Raw genomic sequence first — 18,798 nt, 5'->3', positions numbered from 1 at the left:
GAGTTAGATGATAGAGAGACAGAGATATATGGATGGGTGGATGGATGGATGGATATGAGAGGGAGGGAGTTAGAGAGATGGATGGATGGATATGAGAGGGAGGGAGTTAGATGATATAGATAGATAGATAGATAGATAGATAGATAGATAGATAGATAGATAGATAGATAGATAGATAGATAGATAGATAATGGATAGAGAGAGGGATGGATGGATATGAGAGGGAGGGAGTTAGATGATAGATAGATAGATAGATAGATAGATAGATAGATAGATAGATAGATAGATGATAGATAGATAGATAGATAGATAGATAGATAGATAGATAGATAGATATAGATATATATAGAGAGATAGAGAGAGAGATAGAGATATTGATGGATGGATGGATATGAGAGTGAGGGAATTAGAGAGATAGAGAGATGGATGGATGGATGGATATGAGTGAGGGAATTAGATAGATAGATAGATAGATAGATAGATAGATAGATAGTTTCCGAGTGGGGGGAAATTATATATATATATATATATATATATATATATATATATATATATATATATATATATATATATATATATATATATATAAAATTTATTTATTTATTTCCCCCCACTCGGAAACAAAAGGCCTCTGTGACATCTTCAGACACAAACCCACCCAAAGCCAGGCTCCTAATTGGTCAACAAGAATGAAGAGAGGATGCCGTGAACCAGTTCCTCTCCCCACCCCACCCCTACACACCCCTTTTTAAAATCTTTTTCACCAGAATGATGCAAAACCTTCGCCACGTCTGCATCGGCCATGACCAAGTTGTCCTTGAAGGTGGTTAGTTCCCTTCCATCTGCTATGGGTCCTAGTTGGTTGTGCAAACAGATCATGGGCCTGGAGGGTTTCACACACACAACCCCCAAAAAGAGGGGACGGGACCCATTCGTTTCATAACAGCTGGCTGGATCTCAGTTCCAGGATCCTTTTGAATAGAGAAAAGGTTCTTGTTTTTTTAAGTCTCGGCATTTTTAAAAGGAGCCCATCACAAAGCTGGAAGATAATTGACAGCCAGCAGAGAACATTGAGGATGGGGAGGATTTGGGGGGGGGGGGGGAAATGGCATGGAAGACAGTTTTCAGCTTTTGCCCCACTGATATTGAAAAAAAACCTATTCGGAGAGTTTCACTCCCTGCAAAGGGTCCCCATTTATTTTACGCATCTGATACGGTCCTTTTTGAGGGGGTGGGGGACACACAAATAGGTTGACTCATCCTTCCATCCTTCCGAGGTCAGTAAAACGAGGACCCAGATTGCTGGGGGCAAGAGGCTGACTCTAAACCACTTCGAGAGGGCTGTAAAGCTGTATATAAATCTAAGGGCTATTGCCTGCCTGCCCTTTTATTCCCTTTCTCATTCTTCCTGGTGGTGCAGGGGTTAGAAAGGAGTATTGTAGGGCAATTCTGCCGACTGTCAGCAGTTCGATCCTGATGGGGCTCAAGGTTGACTCAGCCTTCCATCCTTCCGAGGTGGGTAAAATGAGGACCCAGATTGTTGGGGGCAAGAGGGCAACTCTCTATATTGCTTAGAGAGGGCTGTGAAGCAGTATATAAGTCTGATCTATTGCTGATTAGGTGGCGCAGTGGTTAGAATGCAGTATTGCAAGCTGACTCTGCCCATTGCCAGGAGTTCGATCCTGACCAGCTCAAGGTTGACTCAACCGTCCGTTCTTCCGAGGTGGGTAAAATGAAGACCCAGATTGTTGGGGGCAACAGGCTGACTCTCTAAGTGGCTTCGAGAGCACTATAAAAGCATTACGAAGCGGTATATACGTCTAAGTGGCATCGCTAGTGCTATTTCTATTCCTATTCTAGAACCCTGATGGCACAGGGATTAGAATACAATATTGCAGGCTGACTCTGCCCACAGCCAGGAATGTTCGATCCTGACCAGCTCAAGGTTGACTCAGCTTTCCATCCTTCCATGGTGGGTAAAATGAGGACCCAGATTGTTGGGGACAAGAGGCTGACTCCCACTTAGAGAAGGCTTTAAACACTGCAAAGCGGTTTATAAGTCTTAAGTGCTATTGCTATTAGCAATAGCAGTTAGACTTATATACCGCTTCATAGGACTTTCAGCCCTCTCTAAGCGGTTTACAGAGTCAGCATATTGCCCCCAACAACAATCCGGGTCCTCATTTTACCCACCTCGGAAGGATGGAAGGCTGAGTCAACCCTGAGCCGGTGAGATTTGAACAGCCAAACTGCAGAACTGCAGTCAGCTGAAGTAGCCTGCAGTGCTGCATTTAACCACTGCGCCACCTCGGCTCTTAAAAATTACCAAGACTGTGAAGTGGTATATAAGTATGTGCTGTCGCTAAGTGCTATACTGTCAACGTACATCCTCTTTTCGGTTAAATTTGATCTTTCAAGTTTCAGCCGAGCTCCCACTCGGCGTTCCTTTTCAAGATGGATGCAAGCAACAGCTGACTTCTCCATACAGTTACCCAAAGAGGATTGCTCCAGCCACCTAACCAACCTCCGGAAAGGCTTGATGGGTTCATCTCTTGAGGTTCTCCTTATCACCACCTAGAATCCTCTCTTTCACCCCCGGAGTCGCTGGTTTTGTGAGACAGGGGCGGCTCCGTAGCTTTGACCCATAAGTACATGGAAAAAACTACAACAAGAAGAAAGCATTGAAGATCCCCCGGAGTTCACCCCTGAGCCCCAGATACTCCCTTCTGAAGAAGGGCTAGTAGAAGGCTCTTGCAAACCAATGAAATGGCAGTTCCTCCAAGGGTTGCGACACGCTTCCTGGGGAGTGAGGGACTTGCGAAAGACATGTGGCGAAACACACAAAGAGAGCATTGCTCGCTGAGAACTTGATCCATCTGCCCGGTTTGATCAGAGGAGAATCTGGCCTTACGACCTTACCCGTGTTTTTAGAGCAGGGAAATTGCCGGCTGGGGAATTCTGGGAGTTGAAGTTTCACAACAATGGAAGTTGCCAAAGTTGGACACACACCTGTATCTTAGACGTAGAGGTTTCGATTCGAGCCATTTGTATTTGTATTTGTATTTGGTTTATTTGTATGCCACCCTTCTCCAGGAGGGACTCAGGGCGGCGAACAACTCAGAGGGGAAAGGGAACATAAACAACAGTACACATAATTAAAATACACGAAAATCACATAGCCATACCAGTCGAGAGGGGAGGGAACTCATCAACCCCAGGCCTGCCGGCACAGCCAGGTTTTGACGGCTTTTCGGAAGGCCTGGAGAGAGGTGAGGGTCCGGATCTCCGCGGGGAGTTCGTTCCAAAGGGCCGGAGCTGCTACAGAGAAGGCCCTCCCCTGGGTAGTAGCCAGATGGCATTGGCTGGTAGACGGAACCCGGAGGAGGCCGACCCTGTGAGATCTGACGGGTCTTTGGGAGGTAATTGGCAGCAGGCGGTCTCTCAAGTACCCAGGTCCAAAACCATGAAGGGCTTTATAAGTTACGACTAGCACTTTGAAGCGTATCCGAAGACCGATCGGTAGCCAGTGCAGCTCGCGGAGGATAGGTGGATCGATCAATTCAGCAGTGTACCATGGCCCAACATGTCACAATTATTGACATAATGCAAAATGCACCTAACTCTCCCCATTTACTTGCAGTAACCAACTTGGGACTTTGAGCAATACTTTGCCTTGGAATCTGATTTACTTTTGGATGCTATTTGAAACCCTGACACGTCCTTTCTCTGCTTACACTACCGTGTTTCCCCAAAAATAAGACAGGGTCTTATTTTCTTTTGACCCCTGAAATAATAGCAATAGCAATAGCAGTTAGACTTATATACCGCTTCATAGGGCTTTCAGCCCTCTCTAAGCGGTTTACAGAGTCAGCATATCGCCCCCACAGTCAGGGTCCTCATTTCACCCACCTCGGAAGGATGGAAGGCTGAGTCAACCTTGAGCCGGTGAGATTTGAACCGCTGAACTGCAGATAACAGTCAGCTGAAGTGGCCTGCAGTACTGCACCCTAACCACTGCACCACCTCTTGGCTTTATTTTCAGGGAGGTCTTATAATTTTTGAGGTGCAGAAGGCGGTGAGCATGGTCCCCTCCTGGCTGCCTCTGTGTTGCAATATTTTCGGGGAGAGCTTATTTTTGGAGGAGGGCAGATTTTAGTGCATGTGCTCCAAAGCCCAATTGGGCCTATTATACCCAATTACCCTGTTTTCCCCAAAATAAGCCCAGGGAGGGCTTATTTTGGAGGAAACAGGGTAATTGGGTATTTTATTTATTTCCCAAGTTGAATTTTTAAGGAAGGTGACTATTGCATCTTCGTAGGAGTTCATTTGTATTTGAACTTCCATCTTCTAAGAAAGAATTTTTCACTGCCTACTTTCTTGGAAGCCGAGAATTTTCCATGCTAAAAATAAATCTTAAAGAGGCTTTAAAGATGCCCTTCCTCATTTTAACTTTTTTTTTTTAAAGAAAAGCTTCAAATATTGCACAACGAGAAAACCAGAGAAAAAAACCTCTTATTTTTGTTTCCCACCCTGAATTTAATCAGACATGCCTTGATCAAGCCAAAAGGATAATAATTTATTGGTGGGGATGATAGTTAGTACCACAACTGTCTTAACCATCAAATTTAACAAAGGTACGCACGAAACAGACAGATCTTACAGGAACATTGCAACGGAGGCAGAAACCGGTTTAAATCAAAACTGTGTCTTCAGACACAGGAAAAAAAACTAGTCCTGGAATTCTTTTTGGTACCTGATTTGTAAAAAATGGTGAGCTGTGCCTGCAGAGGAGCAAGAATTAATATAATCTTACATCCAGAAGAAACAAGGAGATTTCAGCCAAAGGGTGAATGAAACTGCTGAGCCGGTCAGTATAAATAGACAATCATACAAAGTATGGCTACAAACCAGTGGTGGGATTCAAATAATTTAACAACCGGTTCTCTGCCCTAAGGATTTCTTCCAACAACCAGTTTACCAAACTGCTCAGAAAGTTTTATAACCGGTTCTCCCGAACTGGTGCGAACTGGCTGAATCCCACCACTGCTACAAATGGTGGGAATCTGGAGAAGAGAGAGGCCACGTTGGCCGGGTGCCGGGTGGCTAAACACGATGAAAAGAGAAGGAAAATTAAAATCCCAAATCAGTCAACGCACTAGTCCTCGTGCAGAGAATTCCTAAATGGCTCCCGCTTGCCGAAAGCGTCTCACGGGGAATCTCTTACCTGCCGAAGCTAACGGAGCTTTAAAATCCAACTATAGTTTGCTTTCTAACTTGCGGCCGACTTGTGCTGGGTTTAGTTTTTATCCGCCGTCTGACGAGGAAAACGTTTTTAATGGATGCTTCGTTCGACGTTGCGCAGACCTGGGTATCCTACGCCTCCCCCCCCCCTTTCGGCTGTCGCTGTCCGGCCCACGGGAGGTCAATCCGAAATTGGAAATCAAATGAGTAAATAAGTGTACGCCAGGCACGCAAAAATAGCCGCATTGCTTTAATTTTGAAGACAACCGCTTAAAAAAAAAAAATTTATCTACACACCTTCACAGTTACGATTGGTTTGGCCCTCCACAACAGACCACAATTTCTCCTGTGGCCTCTTGGGAAAATTCATTGCCCACACCTGGATCAAAGGCTTGTTGTTTGTGTTGTTATTGTTGTTGTTAGCACGGCGTCTTCTCGAAAAAGTCAACTTCTGACATCGGAAGTGGTTTTCACCAGGGAAAACCGTCCGACTTCGCTGTGAATTGGTTTGGGTTGTGCTAGGCTTCGCGTTACGATGCGAACTCAAAAGGTGGCTAAGTCGTCAAACCGAGGTGAAGCGAGCCATAATTTAGTGCTTTGTGTGCCTTTTAAACCCTGCTATGCAGAAGTCCACTCACGGGTGGGCTATTGTCAAGGGACAATTGCCAAAGTTTCTCCCGGTTCATCGTCCACTTCAGCTGGCAGTTGGAGGGGGGGACAGTATCCTGAATTCTTCCGACTGAGGACAATGCTTGTGATGTTCCATCACCGTTACCATCTTGGCTTTCTGGAACAGTAGCATGGATGCTCTTGCAGAGTTCACAGATGGGGAAATCAAGCTTCTCGGTTCCTTGTTGAGTCATGCGGACCTGTCTCCTTCCAAAAAATTGAGAGCTGCTCTTTTTTTCCCATCCCCTTCTCAGCTTAACCCTCCCTGCTCAAATGTCCTAACAACGGTCCATCCTCTTAAGCACCATGACGTGACAAGGCGTGGCACGACAAAACCGCGGTCCACTAAAGCGCGCCCGATTAAAGCGCGTCGCTGACGTCATCAGCAGCGCGACAACAACGACCGCGGAGAAAAAAGGGCGCTTTAAAAAGTGCTTTTAAAGCAAGCCGATTCACGTAAAGGTAAGGGTTAGGGTTAGGGTTAGGTTTAGGGTTAGGTTAAGCGTTAGGGTTAGGTTTAGGGTTACGTTAAGCGTTAGGGTTAGGTTTAGGGTTAGGTTAAGGGTTAGGGTTAGGTTAAGGGTTAGGTTTAGGGTTAGGTTAAGGGTTAGGTTAAGGGTTAGGTTTAGGGTTAGGTTAAGGGTTAGGTTTAGGGTTAGGTTTAGGGTTAGGTTTAGGGTTAGGTTTGGGGGGGTTAGGTTTAGGTTTACGCGATAATTTTAGCTTTACCGCTCACAGCGTGCTTTTTTCGTCGCGCTGTGATGACGTCAGGTACACGGTTTCGTCGAGCGCGCTTTAGTCGACCGCGGTTTTGTGGTGGAACCGTGACAAGGAGCAAAACAACCTGGGGGGAAAAAAAAGACTAAACCCAACCTCTCCGCATCGGACATCTTCAAGACATGCTGGGGGTGTGTGTGTCATTGCTCCCTGGTTTCGTAGTTCGCAACCCTCCTAGAGAACAAAGGGGAACAATGAATCAGTGGAAGAAGGGCTTCAGGAGTTGTGGATGCTCCATCCCTGGAGATTCCTAAGAGGAGACTGGGCCACCACCATTTATCTGAAATGGAATAAGGTCTCCTGCTTGAGCCAGGGCTGGACTAGCAGACCTCCCAAGTCCCTTTCAGCTCTTGTTATTATTTCAAGGCTGGGCCAGCAGAAGAGATGCATTAGAAGATGCCACCTGTTGTGGCCCGCCAGCAGAGCTGGTGGCAGATTCGGACAATGAGGAGGTTGGGGAGGAACATGGGCCACTCCTGGAGTCTGGGGAGGGCTCTGTGTCGGAGGCAGGGGAGGGCAGGGCCATCTGACAGTTATCAGCTGCTGTACCTTCAGAGTCAGACATCAGTGAGGCAGACAAACAGCTGGAGCCTGTTCCCAGTGTGCGCATGCGCAGAGTTGCCAGAGGAAGGGAACAGCTAAAGAACAGGGGTCGACTTGGGAGTGAGGCCACAGGTGGACGGTGAATGGCCCCTCCCAGAGGAAACAAAAGAGGAGCGAAAGGGGAGTGGAGTTTGCAGGAGACAATTAGTTCGCTTCATTGGTTCGTGACTCTCCGAGGCTCCTTGCCAAGTTTTGCAGAGATCAGCCTGGCAGCTCTCCAAGCCAGATAAGGTCCGTGACTGTAAATCCTCCCTTGAAAGACTTTGCTGGATGTGAATGAGCAGAATTCACAGTTAAACTAATCAAAGGGGTTTTTGTCGGGACCAGGAGTTTGCTCTTGGGAAGCCTAGACCATCACACATCAGACAGCAGGACCACGGAGGCCCATTGTCCAAATTTTATCCTGTACCACCTCTTTCTACTTCCCCTCCTCCCGTTCCTCCTCCTCCTCCTCCTCCTCCTCCTCCTCCTCCTCCTCCTCCTCCTCCTCCTCCTCCTCCTCCTCCTCTTGCCTACTCCCAGACCAGAGTTTGAGCATCACGAACGATAACGCCCATGGATGGTTTCTAGGTTTTGCCACCATCTCTGAACGCGCCTCCTTGAAACACGTTCCACACAAGGACTTCGCCACGAGAGCAAAACAGAAAGAAAGGAAAAGAAGGACGTTGCATCAGGATTCTTCCAAAACATCAGACACGATTCTTTAACTAGTGTGTGTTGTCCACCCTTAAGTGTTCAAGAACAAAGTTCTCAGGAAAGTGCAAGGCTCTGGTTTCGGTCTCCTTTGGACGGATAAGCACCATGATTCTGCAGCTCTCCCACTTTTTAATTGCACCTCCCCTCTTGTGGTCTAAAATGATTTGCTAATTATATAATCCTAGTTATCTTTTTCTTTTTCTTCTTTTTGGTCATTGCTAGCCTCGCAAACAAAAGCTTAAAACGAAACCAAGGTCCTTGCGAGTCGTAAGCCAATCTTGCTTCATATCGTCACTTAGGGTTTATGCTTGAAATGGGCTTCCACTGGAAAGGAAAGACAGACAAAAAAGAAAAGAAAGAAAGAAATTAAATCATCAAAGAAGCTACTGTCAGCCCTGAACTTTATATATATTTTCTTTTATTTATATATATATATATATATATATATATATATATATATATATATATATATATATATATATATATATATATATATATATATATATATATATATATATATATATATATATAATTTATTTTATTTTATCAATTTCATATATACATTCACAATTATATGATCTCATAACTGTTATTAATAATATGTATTTATAACAATTTTTCCCTACTGTTGACAATATACTTGAAGATTGCTTTTTTATCATCCCATAGATCCATCTTATCTTACAACGGTCCTACTTCTTCTTTCCTCCCTCCCTCTTTCCTTCCCTCGTTTCTTCTCTCCTACTCTCTTCCCTCCCTCCTTCTCTCCTTCCCTCCTTCCTTCCCTCCTTTCTTTTCTCCTTCTCTCCTTCCTTTCCCCCTTCCTTTCCTCCTTCCTTCCTCCCTTCCTCCCCTCCTACATTCCCTCCTTCCTTCCCTCCTTCCTTCCCTCCTTTCTTCTCTCCTTCTCTCCTTCCTTCCTTCCCTCCTTGCTTCCCTCCCTCCTTCCCTCCCTCCTTCCTACCCCCCTTTCTTCTCTTTCTTCTCTCCTTCCTTCCTTCCTCCTCTCCTTTCCCTTCTCTCCTTCCCCTTCCTATATATTTTCTTGACATACTATAAGTGCTTGGTCAACAGCGTAATGTCTGAGTCAGTTGCTTACATAGTAATACTTTTTAAAATCCTAATTTCTACCTCTAAAAGATAAAGGTTCCCCTTTCACATTATGTGCTAGTCATTCCCGACTCTAGGGAGCGGTGCTCATCTCCGTTTCAAAGCCGAAGAGCTAGGGCTGTCCGAAGACGTCTCCGTGGTCATGTGGCTGGCATGACTCAATGCCGAAGGCACACGGAACGCTGTTCCCTTCCCACCAAAGGTGGTTCCTATTTTTCTACTTGCATTTTTTATGTGCTTTCGAACTGCTAGGTTGGCAGAAGCTGAGACAAGTCACGGGAGCTCACTCCGTTACACAGCGCTAGGGCTTCGAACTGCCGACCTTCTGATCGACAAGCTCAGCATCTTAGCCACTGAGCCACCGCGTCCCTAATTTCTACCTCTAACTGAGGCCATTTTGAGACTCCAATACTGACATGCTGGAGAAGAGGGACAGGGAGGGGGGGAAATAAAGAGAGTTGGGATGTAGTCGAAACAAAATACTTTTCTCTTGGGAACCAAGGGCATTCCTGCAGGTGCTGGGAAAGAGAGGACTGGAGTCACCTAGCAATGGTTCAATATCCTGATTGAACCATGTGATTGATTGATTGGAGAAAGTGACAAACTTTCACTTGTAATTAGATGGAAAACCTCAGGAATATCCAGAGTCGGTTTTCCACCAGGTTGTGCCAACATGACCTATGCAATCAACCTATTCTTTGAGGAATTTGCCTCGGAGTTTTGTTTGCTATGGGTATGTTACTTGGAACCTTGCCAGCCTCTTTACCAAAGATCGGTAGTCCTCAACCTACAATGGTTTGCTTAGAGATTACAACGGCACTGGTTCCAGTTTTGACGAAGGCTTCCGTCAACATCGTACGAGTGATGGATCCACCCCGAGGCCGAACGCTGGAGCCTCACCTGCGTATTCCTGCGGCAGCATCGGCCTGTTGATCACTTTTTGAAAAGCGGAGATCCACTCGAGCTGATCGCTTTTGGTCTCACAGGCAAAGAGGAACTTCCGGTCAGGGGTGATGATGGTAATTCCGTACTGCCAATGATTCCCCTGGATGGACGGCGGGAGCCCTTCCAGGGCCTTGTAACTGTTTTCTTTACTCCCGATAAAAACCTCTCCCCTGGCAAAAGCATCCTGAGCAGAGGACAAAAGCAGGAGGACTCCGTGTTTACAAAGGAGTGGAAGGATTAATCTGGGTTTTTTTTTCTGCAAAAAGTAACAAAGGAGCCAAGATCTGAAGCCCAAACTAACTATCCTTCCCTTTCTCAACTGGAGCTCCATGAAAAGTCACGATTAGGAGGAAAAAAATCTTCCTTCCTTCCTTCTCTTCATCTATCATCCATCTCTACTTATCCCCATCTACCGACCTACTGTGTTTTTCTGAAAATATGACCCTAGTTATCTTTCTTTCTTTCTTCCTCTTTCTTTGTCTTCTATCTATCATTTATCTGTCATCTATCTATATCTATCTCTATCCAATCTCCATATCGCTATGTATCCATCCATCTATATTTCTATCTATCTGTATCCATCTATCTCTATTTCTATCTCTATCTCTGTATCTATCCACCGAACTTTATTTCTATCTATCTATCTTTGTCTTCTATCTATCATTTATCTGTCATCTATATCTATCTCTATCTAATCTCTATATCGCTATGTATCTATCCATCTATTTCTATCTATCTGTATCCATCTATCTTTATTTCTATCTCTATATCTATCCATCTATCTTTATTTCTATCTATCTTTGTCTTCTATCTATCATTTATCTGTCATCTATATCTATCTCTATCCAATCTCCATATTGCTATGTATCCATCCATCTATATTTCTATCTATCTGTATCCATCTATCTCTATTTCTATCTCTATCTCTGTATCTATCCATCGATCTTTATTTCTATCTATCTATCTTTGTTTTCTATCTATCATTTATCTGTCATCTATATCTATCTAATCTCTATATCGCTATGTATCTATCCATCTATTTCTATCTATCTGTATCCATCTATCTTTATTTCTATCTCTATATCTATCCATCTATCTTTATTTCTATCTATCTTTGTCTTCTATCTATCATTTATCTGTCATCTATCTATATCTATCTCTATCCAATCTCTATATTGCTATGTATCCATCTATATTTCTATCTATCTGTATCCATCTATCTCTATTTCTATCTCTATCTCTGTATCTATCCATCGATCTTTATTTCTATCTATCTATCTTTGACTGTCTTCTATCTATCATTCGTCATCTATCTCTATCTAATCTCTATATCTCTGTATCTATCCATCTATGTTTCTATCTGTATCCATCCATCCATACCTTTTTCTATCTAACCATCTATCTGTATCTATCCATCTATATCTAATCTATATCTCTGTATCTATCCATCTATCTCTATTTAATCTCTAGATCTCTGTATCGATCCATCTATATTTCTATCTGTATCCATCAATCTATCTCTATTTCTATCTATCCATCTATTGGTATCTATCCATCTATCTCTATTTCTATCTATCTTTGACTCTGTCTTCTATTTATCATTTATCTGCCATCTATCTCTACCTACCTATCTGTCTGTCCACCCTTCCATCCTCTATACGTATCTCTCCATATCTCTCCATCGATATTTCTATCTACCTGCATCCATCCATCTATCTCTATTTCCATCTAACCAAAGAAAGATCTAAAGAAAAATCTCTCTCTCTATCTATCTATCTCTCTCTCTCTCTCTTTCTTTCTTTCTTTCTTTCTTTCTCTTCAAACTAGAAGAGAGAAAGCAGAATTATTATTTTAGAAGAAAAAGAGGAAAAAATTGGGAGGGGGGATTTAGAGAGCCTTGAAGCCAACAGGAAGACATTGACCACAAATAGAGCATCCTGTGCCTAAACAGAGAGGGAAGAAAAGAGCCAGTTGCAAGATGGAGTAGGTCTGTTTTGGCCTGTGAAAAGGATCTGCGTGTTCTAGTACTTCGGACATTGAACGAGAGCCAAGAGTGCAAGGCAGCTGTTAAAAATGGCAAATGCTATTGTGGAAGGAATTAAAGAACGAACCGTCCCTTTCTCCCCAGCTTCGGTCAGATGCCACTTGGAATGTGATATCCAGCAACTGGCGAAGGCAACCAAGATGGGCAGGGGAATGGAAAGCCCTGCGTGCAGTTGAAAAACTCAAAGGGATTGGAATGTTTACTTCTTGGGAGACATAGTTGAAGGCTGCTGGTGTGTTTGAAGAAATGTGGGGAGGAGGAGGAGGAGGAGAATTGAGGGGTCCTTGTTGCATTCTGAGCTTGGTAGTTTTCTTGCATGTTTCATTACCCAGTTAGATAATATCATCGGTGCTAGAAGGGAGTGGGGTTATGGAAAAGAGGAGGAGGAGGAGGAGGAGGAGGAGAATTGAGGGGTCCTTAGTGCTCTCTGAGCTTGGTTGTTTTTTTGCCGATGTTTCATTACCCAACAAGGTTACATCATCAGTCCTAGAAGGAAGTGAGGTTTGCAGAGAGGAGGAGGAGGAGGAGGAAGACTGTAAGGTCCTTGATGCTTTTTGAGCTGCAAATGTTTAATGACCCAACTAGGTAACATAGTCAGTGCTAGAAGGGATGGGTGTTTGGGGGGGGGGAGGCAGAGGAGGACTGTGGGGTCCTTAGTGCTCTCTGACCTTGGTGGTTTTCTTGCAGATGTTTCATGACCAAGCTAGGTAACATCATCAGTCCTAGAAGGGAGTGGGGCATTGGTGAAATTCATTTTTTTTTACTACCAGTTCTGTGGCGTCGCTTGATGGGGTTGGCAGGGGAAGGATACTGCAAAATCCTCATTCCCTCCCCACTCCTGGGGCCAGCCAGAGGTGGTATTTGCCGGTTCTCCGAACTACTCAAAATTTCCCCTACCGGTTCTCTAGAACCTGCTGGATTTCATCCCTGGAGTAGGGTTTGTGGAATGATGGAGGAGGAGGAGGAGGAGGAGGAGGAGGAGGAGGAGGAGGAGGAGGAGGAGGGGGAGGGGGAGGAAGAAGAGGAGGAAGAAGAGGAGGAGGAGGCTTACCAAAGGATCCTTAAAATACATTAATCTTCTGTCATCCATGGTAAACCAGCGTTTTTTGAACCCCTCTGTTTGCTAAAAAGGGGGGAATGGAAAAGGAAGCTTTATTAATAAACCGATAAGTTTTATCTAAAATACAAAGTAGATACTTTTATTTTCCTTCACTTTTTAAAAAATATATATATATTTTCAACATTAAAGATGGTCTTGTTCATTGCACATGTAGGAACTAACTAAATACTTTTTAAAGAAAAGAAAACAAAATCAGCACTAACGTTGTTTATTTGAAACTTCTCCGGGCCCATGCAAAGAGAGGAGGGGAAGGGTTAAGCTCACGATTTGTGGAGCCATAGTTTCCTAAAATAATTATTAAAGAAGTCACGATTGGCTTGATTCCCAGGTTATAAAAAGCCTATTTGTGTCTGTGTACTCAAGCAACACAGAGCTACGACCAAACAGAACAGGTTCAAATTCCAGCTACGATAACCAGTTAGTAATAATTATTCTTCCAATTATCTACTTAAAAAAAAAAAGGTAGAATACAAAACTGGCCACAGATCCCTAAAAACAGCCACATGTATATCTTTTTTTTTAAAGTACAAGTTTCTAGACCCTATGGCAAAGTTCTGGAAGTATGTGGTTCATGCTTGCATCAATCCTGACAGCTGGAGGAATGAAAGAAAGAAGCAGAAATGTTGAATATTGGAATATAAGCCTAAACTTCTGCCTTCCTTATGAATCTCTGCCATGCTCTGATATTTTAATTTCCCTTGGGACCCCGAGAAAGGGCGGAGGGGGGATGAAGCATCTTGCAAAACCAGTGCACAATTTCAATTATGCTCATTGGATTAGATTGTTAGCAGCAACAGGGCCAATCCATAAAAATCTCTCTCTCTTTTCTTTTAAAAGACAGCTCCAGTTAAAATCTGATGCAAACCTTGGGCTTGTTTGAATTTGTATTTTTAATGAATTGGTTAAGCACAGAGACGGAGGCTTTGATTTAAAAAAAACTCCTTGGCTCACAGCAACAAGAACACAATTAATTTCTTGGTTCACCTTAATTAGGAGAGAGAGATAAAATCTGCAAGGCATTTAAGAAAAAGGAATAAAAGTTATTTTCTCCTCTAGAAGCTGACTGAAGAGTAGAGAAATCAGATAAAGTGTTTATCTGGAACTAGAGAAATCCAGGTTAAAAATCTCAATTGTTCTGCTTAATCAACCCTGCAAGTTTGTTGCAAGAATCAAAAGAAGGGCGGAAAACCATAAAAACGAACCATAGTTTTTGAGAGGAGAGATCCAGCATAACTCTGGAATGCCTTGAGCAATTTCAACCAAACTGTGTGGGTAACACACCCCTAACACCCCTTGGGGTATGCGTTAAGATACAGCCTGTTGTGCCTTAAAATGGCTTCTAATGTACAGAGCAATGGTGTTGCCATGGTAACAGCTCCACAGTACTCCACAAGGGTGCTCCCTCTGGTAAGGGGGGAAAATCCAACATTAGAAATTACATTTGGTCCGGACATTTCCCCCCTATAAATAAATACCTGAGCAACGCCGGGTTATGGGCTAGTAGCTTATAATAACAAAATACGGACACTTTAATCCTCCCCGGGGACGTTATAACTCCATTTTGAATTTGGGAAGCACAATTTTTATAGCTGTAATCTTTTTTTTTCAAAGGTGGCGAGCGTGAGATGGCCTCCTGTCCCATCCGAATACATTTTAGCCAGCCAAATTCCCAAACCGCTAGTAATTTTTACCCTGCTATTATGGGATGGTCTATTAGGAGACATCCAGCTGGTCCTTCGAGGGTAGAAATAACTTGGTCATTTAAGGAAGCTGCCCGCTGTCAGCCCTCGTTTCAAGAGAAGGATCCACAAAACTCCTATTTTGGGGTTCGCGATATATGCAAAATATCAGCTTTCTAAAGGTTCCCCTCGCACGTATGTGCTAGTCGTTCCCGACTCTAGGGGGCAGTGCTCATCTCCATTTCAAAGCCGAAGAGCCAGCGCTGTCCGAAGACGTCTCCGTGGTCATGTGGCCGGCATGACTCAACACCGAAGGCGCACGGAACGCTGTTCCCTTCCCACCAAAGGTGGTCCCTATTTTTCTACTTGCATTTTTTTACCTGCTTTCGAACTGCTAGGTTGGCAGAAGCTGGGGCAAGGAACGGGAGCTCACTCCGTTTTGCAGCGCTAGGGATTCGAACCGCCGAACTGCCAACCTTTCTAATTGACAAGTTCAGCGTCTTTAGCCACTGAGCCACCGCGTCCTTGTGGTATTACAATATATGTTCAATTAATATTGTGATTGGCATTAGAATGGCATATTGAAACATTGAAGAATTAAAGAACGAAGGCTTAGATCTTAATACAAATATAAATTTTAAGATTACAAAAATATTATTATCATTATTGTTATTTGTATCAAAATGCCACACTGCTCATGCGTTGATGCATCTTAGCCACCCTTTCTAGTCCAAGCTAAATTTGCCAATCGAGTTCATTTTGTATAGGATAAAATACCTTTTTAAGGCTTTCAATAGACTCTCGGGGTCTCCTAGCCAAAGCACACAAGCACACAAGCACAGTGGAAATATTTCATCCTTCTCTTTTGCAGTTCACAACATAAACACACAACGGAGCAGAACTGGCAGGAATGTTTAAAGGAAGGCAATAACCAATCTTGAAATGTAATCTCCATGGAGATTCTCAGTCATCCAGCTCACAATCGTCCCACAGTTGCTTTGTTTTTTCAAGCGGTAACTGGACTCTATGCTTTTTTTCTTTTGAAGATGTTTCACTTCTCACCCAAGAAGCTTCTTCAGCTCTGATTTCCATTCCCCACCATCCAGGCAGAGCTGAAGAAGCTTCTCGGATGAGAAGCGAAAGGTCTTCGGCGAAAAACCAGTGGCCTCTTTTAAAAAAGCACTTAAAAAGTTGGCTTGTATGTATCCGAACGTACAACCCAAATACTGGCGATGTGATTCTCTCGATGCTACATATTTTCATATATGGTGGACTTGCAAAAAGGTTAAGGCATTTTGGATAAAAATATGGTGGATTATGCAAAATGTTCTTTAAAAAAAGGATAACGTTTACCCCTCGGTTACTTTTGTTAGGTATAATTACTGATTGTACAGCTGTAGAGATTGATTTGATTTTGCACTTAATAACTGCAGCTAGATTGTTGGTGGCGCAATACTGGAAGAAGGAAGATTTGCCTACAATTCAAGAATGGATATTGAAAGTCATAAATTTAGCCGAAATGGCTAAAATATCTGCAAAAAGAGCACTTTGGGGGACTTTTAAAGGTAATCCAAATCACCTTGATTCGTGCACAACATGCTAAAAGAGATCGGGATTTTATAAAGTCACCTTGTTTCCCCACCCAACGTTGCCAAATTGCATTGGGCAGAAAAGATGAAACCCCTCTTACCTTTGGCCCAGTTTTTTCCATGTAGCCTTCCTTCAGATAATTCCTGGAAAGTTTTGGCACCAGCTAGAACAGGAAGAAGAATAAAATAACAAAAACTACCCAAAAGATCCTTGGCCATCAACAGTTGCAGCAAGGAGACGAAACAAGGAAAGCTATTTTATAGAGTTATTTGACGCAAAGACACGTTGGATCAGGGGGTCACCAAACTTTCGGACCTCAGGGACCACTAAATTCATAATTTTAAATCCCGCGGACCACTAATAGGATCTGCCTAATAACCGGCTGCTTGGGTGTGGCTAGGTGGTCATGTGACTGGGTGGGTGTGGCCAACTCGATGTCACTCACATCGAGGGGCGCCTCGCCAGCCTCTACTTGCCCCTCCCCTCCAAGCCACTCCTTGCCTGCCCACCCGGGCTCCTTAGGGCCCCACCAGGAAGCAGTTGCTGGAGCTAAGCAGCCACCAGGAGAAAGAGTTGGCAAAACAGCTCAGTTCAGATTGGATCTGATGGAGAAGGAGGCTCAGCAGAAACACCTCACTGAGGACTAGCAGCATAGGCTTGCAAAGCAGAGGGAAGACCTACTGGAGTGCAAGGCCAGATACCAGCGCCTGGAGGCTCAACAGGCTGAGATGGTCAGCCAGTTCCAGGCCATGATGCAGTCCCACTGGAACGAGGCCCTCCGGCTCTTCGCCACCAGCAGTGCTTCCCTCCAGCCTTCGCCCAAAGCCCCCCACCAGGAGGCTGAAGCAGACCCCAAGTCAGAATTTCTTCCCCTCTCCAACCCACAGAAAAAGACCCCAAAGGGGGAGACTCTCTGCAGCAACACAAGCGTTCATTGCACGTATCCATCCCAGGGGCCGTAGTTTGAGGACCCCGGATTTAGTGCAATATAAAAAATGCAAACAATATTTCTGCGAACCACCAAATTTTCTCCCAGACCATCAGTGGTCCACGGACCACCAGTTGGTGACCGCTGCATTAGATCAGTGTTTCTCAATCTTAGTAACTTTAACATAGGTAGACTTCAACTCCCAGAATTCCCCAGCCAGCTTGCTGTTCGATCTACACGTTCCCCACCTGGTGTGTAGACTTCCAAACTCCCAGAATTCTCAACCATGGTGACCTGACCTTTCTTGGGAATTCTGGGAGTCGAGATCCACGCCTCGAAGTTTGCCAAGTTTGAGAAACATTGGTATAAAATAATTCCAGGGAAGAAGAAAGAAAGGAAGGAAGGAAGGAAGGAAAGAGAAAGAAAGAAAGAAAGAAAGAGGAAAGGAAGGAAGGAAGGAAAGAAAGAAATGAAGGAAAGAAAGGAAAGAAAGAAAGAAAGGAAGGAAGAAAGGAAAGGAAAGGAAGGAAGGAAAGGAAGGAAAGAAAGGAAGGAAAGAAAGAAAGGAAAGAAAGGAAAGGAAGAGAGAGAAAGAAGGAAAGGAAGGAAGGAAAGAAAGGAAAGAAGGAAAGAAAGAAAAGAAGAAAGGAAGAAAGGAAGGAAGAAGAAATGCTGAGCTCACGTCAATATCGCTGGCTCCGGGGAATGCCACTTGCAAGTAATGAAATCGGGCGGCACGGATGGCGTTGAACCAGTCCACCATTTCCTGGAGAGCAAGAAAAATGGTTGTGTAAAAAAACGTGCATGAGTGCAGACTTCGGAGGCATTCTCTGCATTTTTTCCTAGAGCTGGGGCCAGGAATGGATTTTAAATGCCGCTCTTCCCACAATCGCTAAATCTCATTTCTCCAGGCTCCACTTTCAAAATTATTTCATTCGATGGCAGTTTCTCTGCATTCCTTTTGTTACACGGAGTTTTCTTTTTTTACAAAAAATAGAGCATGTATATAGCCATTCATCTTATCACCAGTTTTGGACAGCTCAGTTGACAAACAGCAAGCACAAATGGCAAAAGAATTGTTGCTGGTTTTAGATCTAAATGTTCTCTTCTCTAATTTCCATCTACTCTCCATCTCCAGTGCTGTAGTTTAAAAAAAGAAGATGTACAGTAGTTTGAGTCAGGAATAATATTGTGTTTCAAATTAATTTCAAGAGGTTCAGGAAGGGGGAGAGATTATCTTTTAGTAAGATAGGCAGCCGATAGATAGATAGATGGATGGATGGATGGATGGATGGATGGATGGATGGATGGATGGATATGAGAGGGAGATAGATAGATAGATAGATAGATAGATAGATGATAGATAGATAGATAGATAGATGATAGATAGATAGAT

The 18,798-nt window shown here is 43.7% G+C and overlaps 1 protein-coding gene across 1 annotated transcript in view; it reads right to left on the bottom strand.

Annotated features, from left to right (window-relative positions):
- Window positions 1-7,951: 7,951 nt before the first annotated feature.
- Window positions 7,952-18,798, bottom strand: part of ADAP1 (ArfGAP with dual PH domains 1) — a 31,864-nt gene continuing 21,017 nt past the window's right edge. The window contains exons 7-11 of the mRNA XM_087729518.1: window positions 18,085-18,168; window positions 16,575-16,637; window positions 13,137-13,208; window positions 9,997-10,225; window positions 7,952-8,310 (exon numbers count right to left, since the gene is read on the bottom strand). Of these exons, the coding sequence (XP_087585644.1) occupies window positions 8,282-8,310; window positions 9,997-10,225; window positions 13,137-13,208; window positions 16,575-16,637; window positions 18,085-18,168 (477 nt within the window). The 3' untranslated portion in view covers window positions 7,952-8,281. The remainder of the gene's footprint in view (window positions 8,311-9,996; window positions 10,226-13,136; window positions 13,209-16,574; window positions 16,638-18,084; window positions 18,169-18,798) is intronic.

This window comes from Thamnophis sirtalis, unplaced genomic scaffold (assembly GCF_051295495.1).
Source record: "Thamnophis sirtalis isolate CommonGarterSnake01/CBP01778 unplaced genomic scaffold, rThaSir2_p1.2 scaffold_14, whole genome shotgun sequence".
Taxonomy (NCBI): Eukaryota; Metazoa; Chordata; class Lepidosauria; order Squamata; family Natricidae; genus Thamnophis; species Thamnophis sirtalis.
The sequence above is the reverse complement of the archived record's forward strand: the minus strand, read 5'-3'. Positions and strand labels throughout refer to the sequence as shown.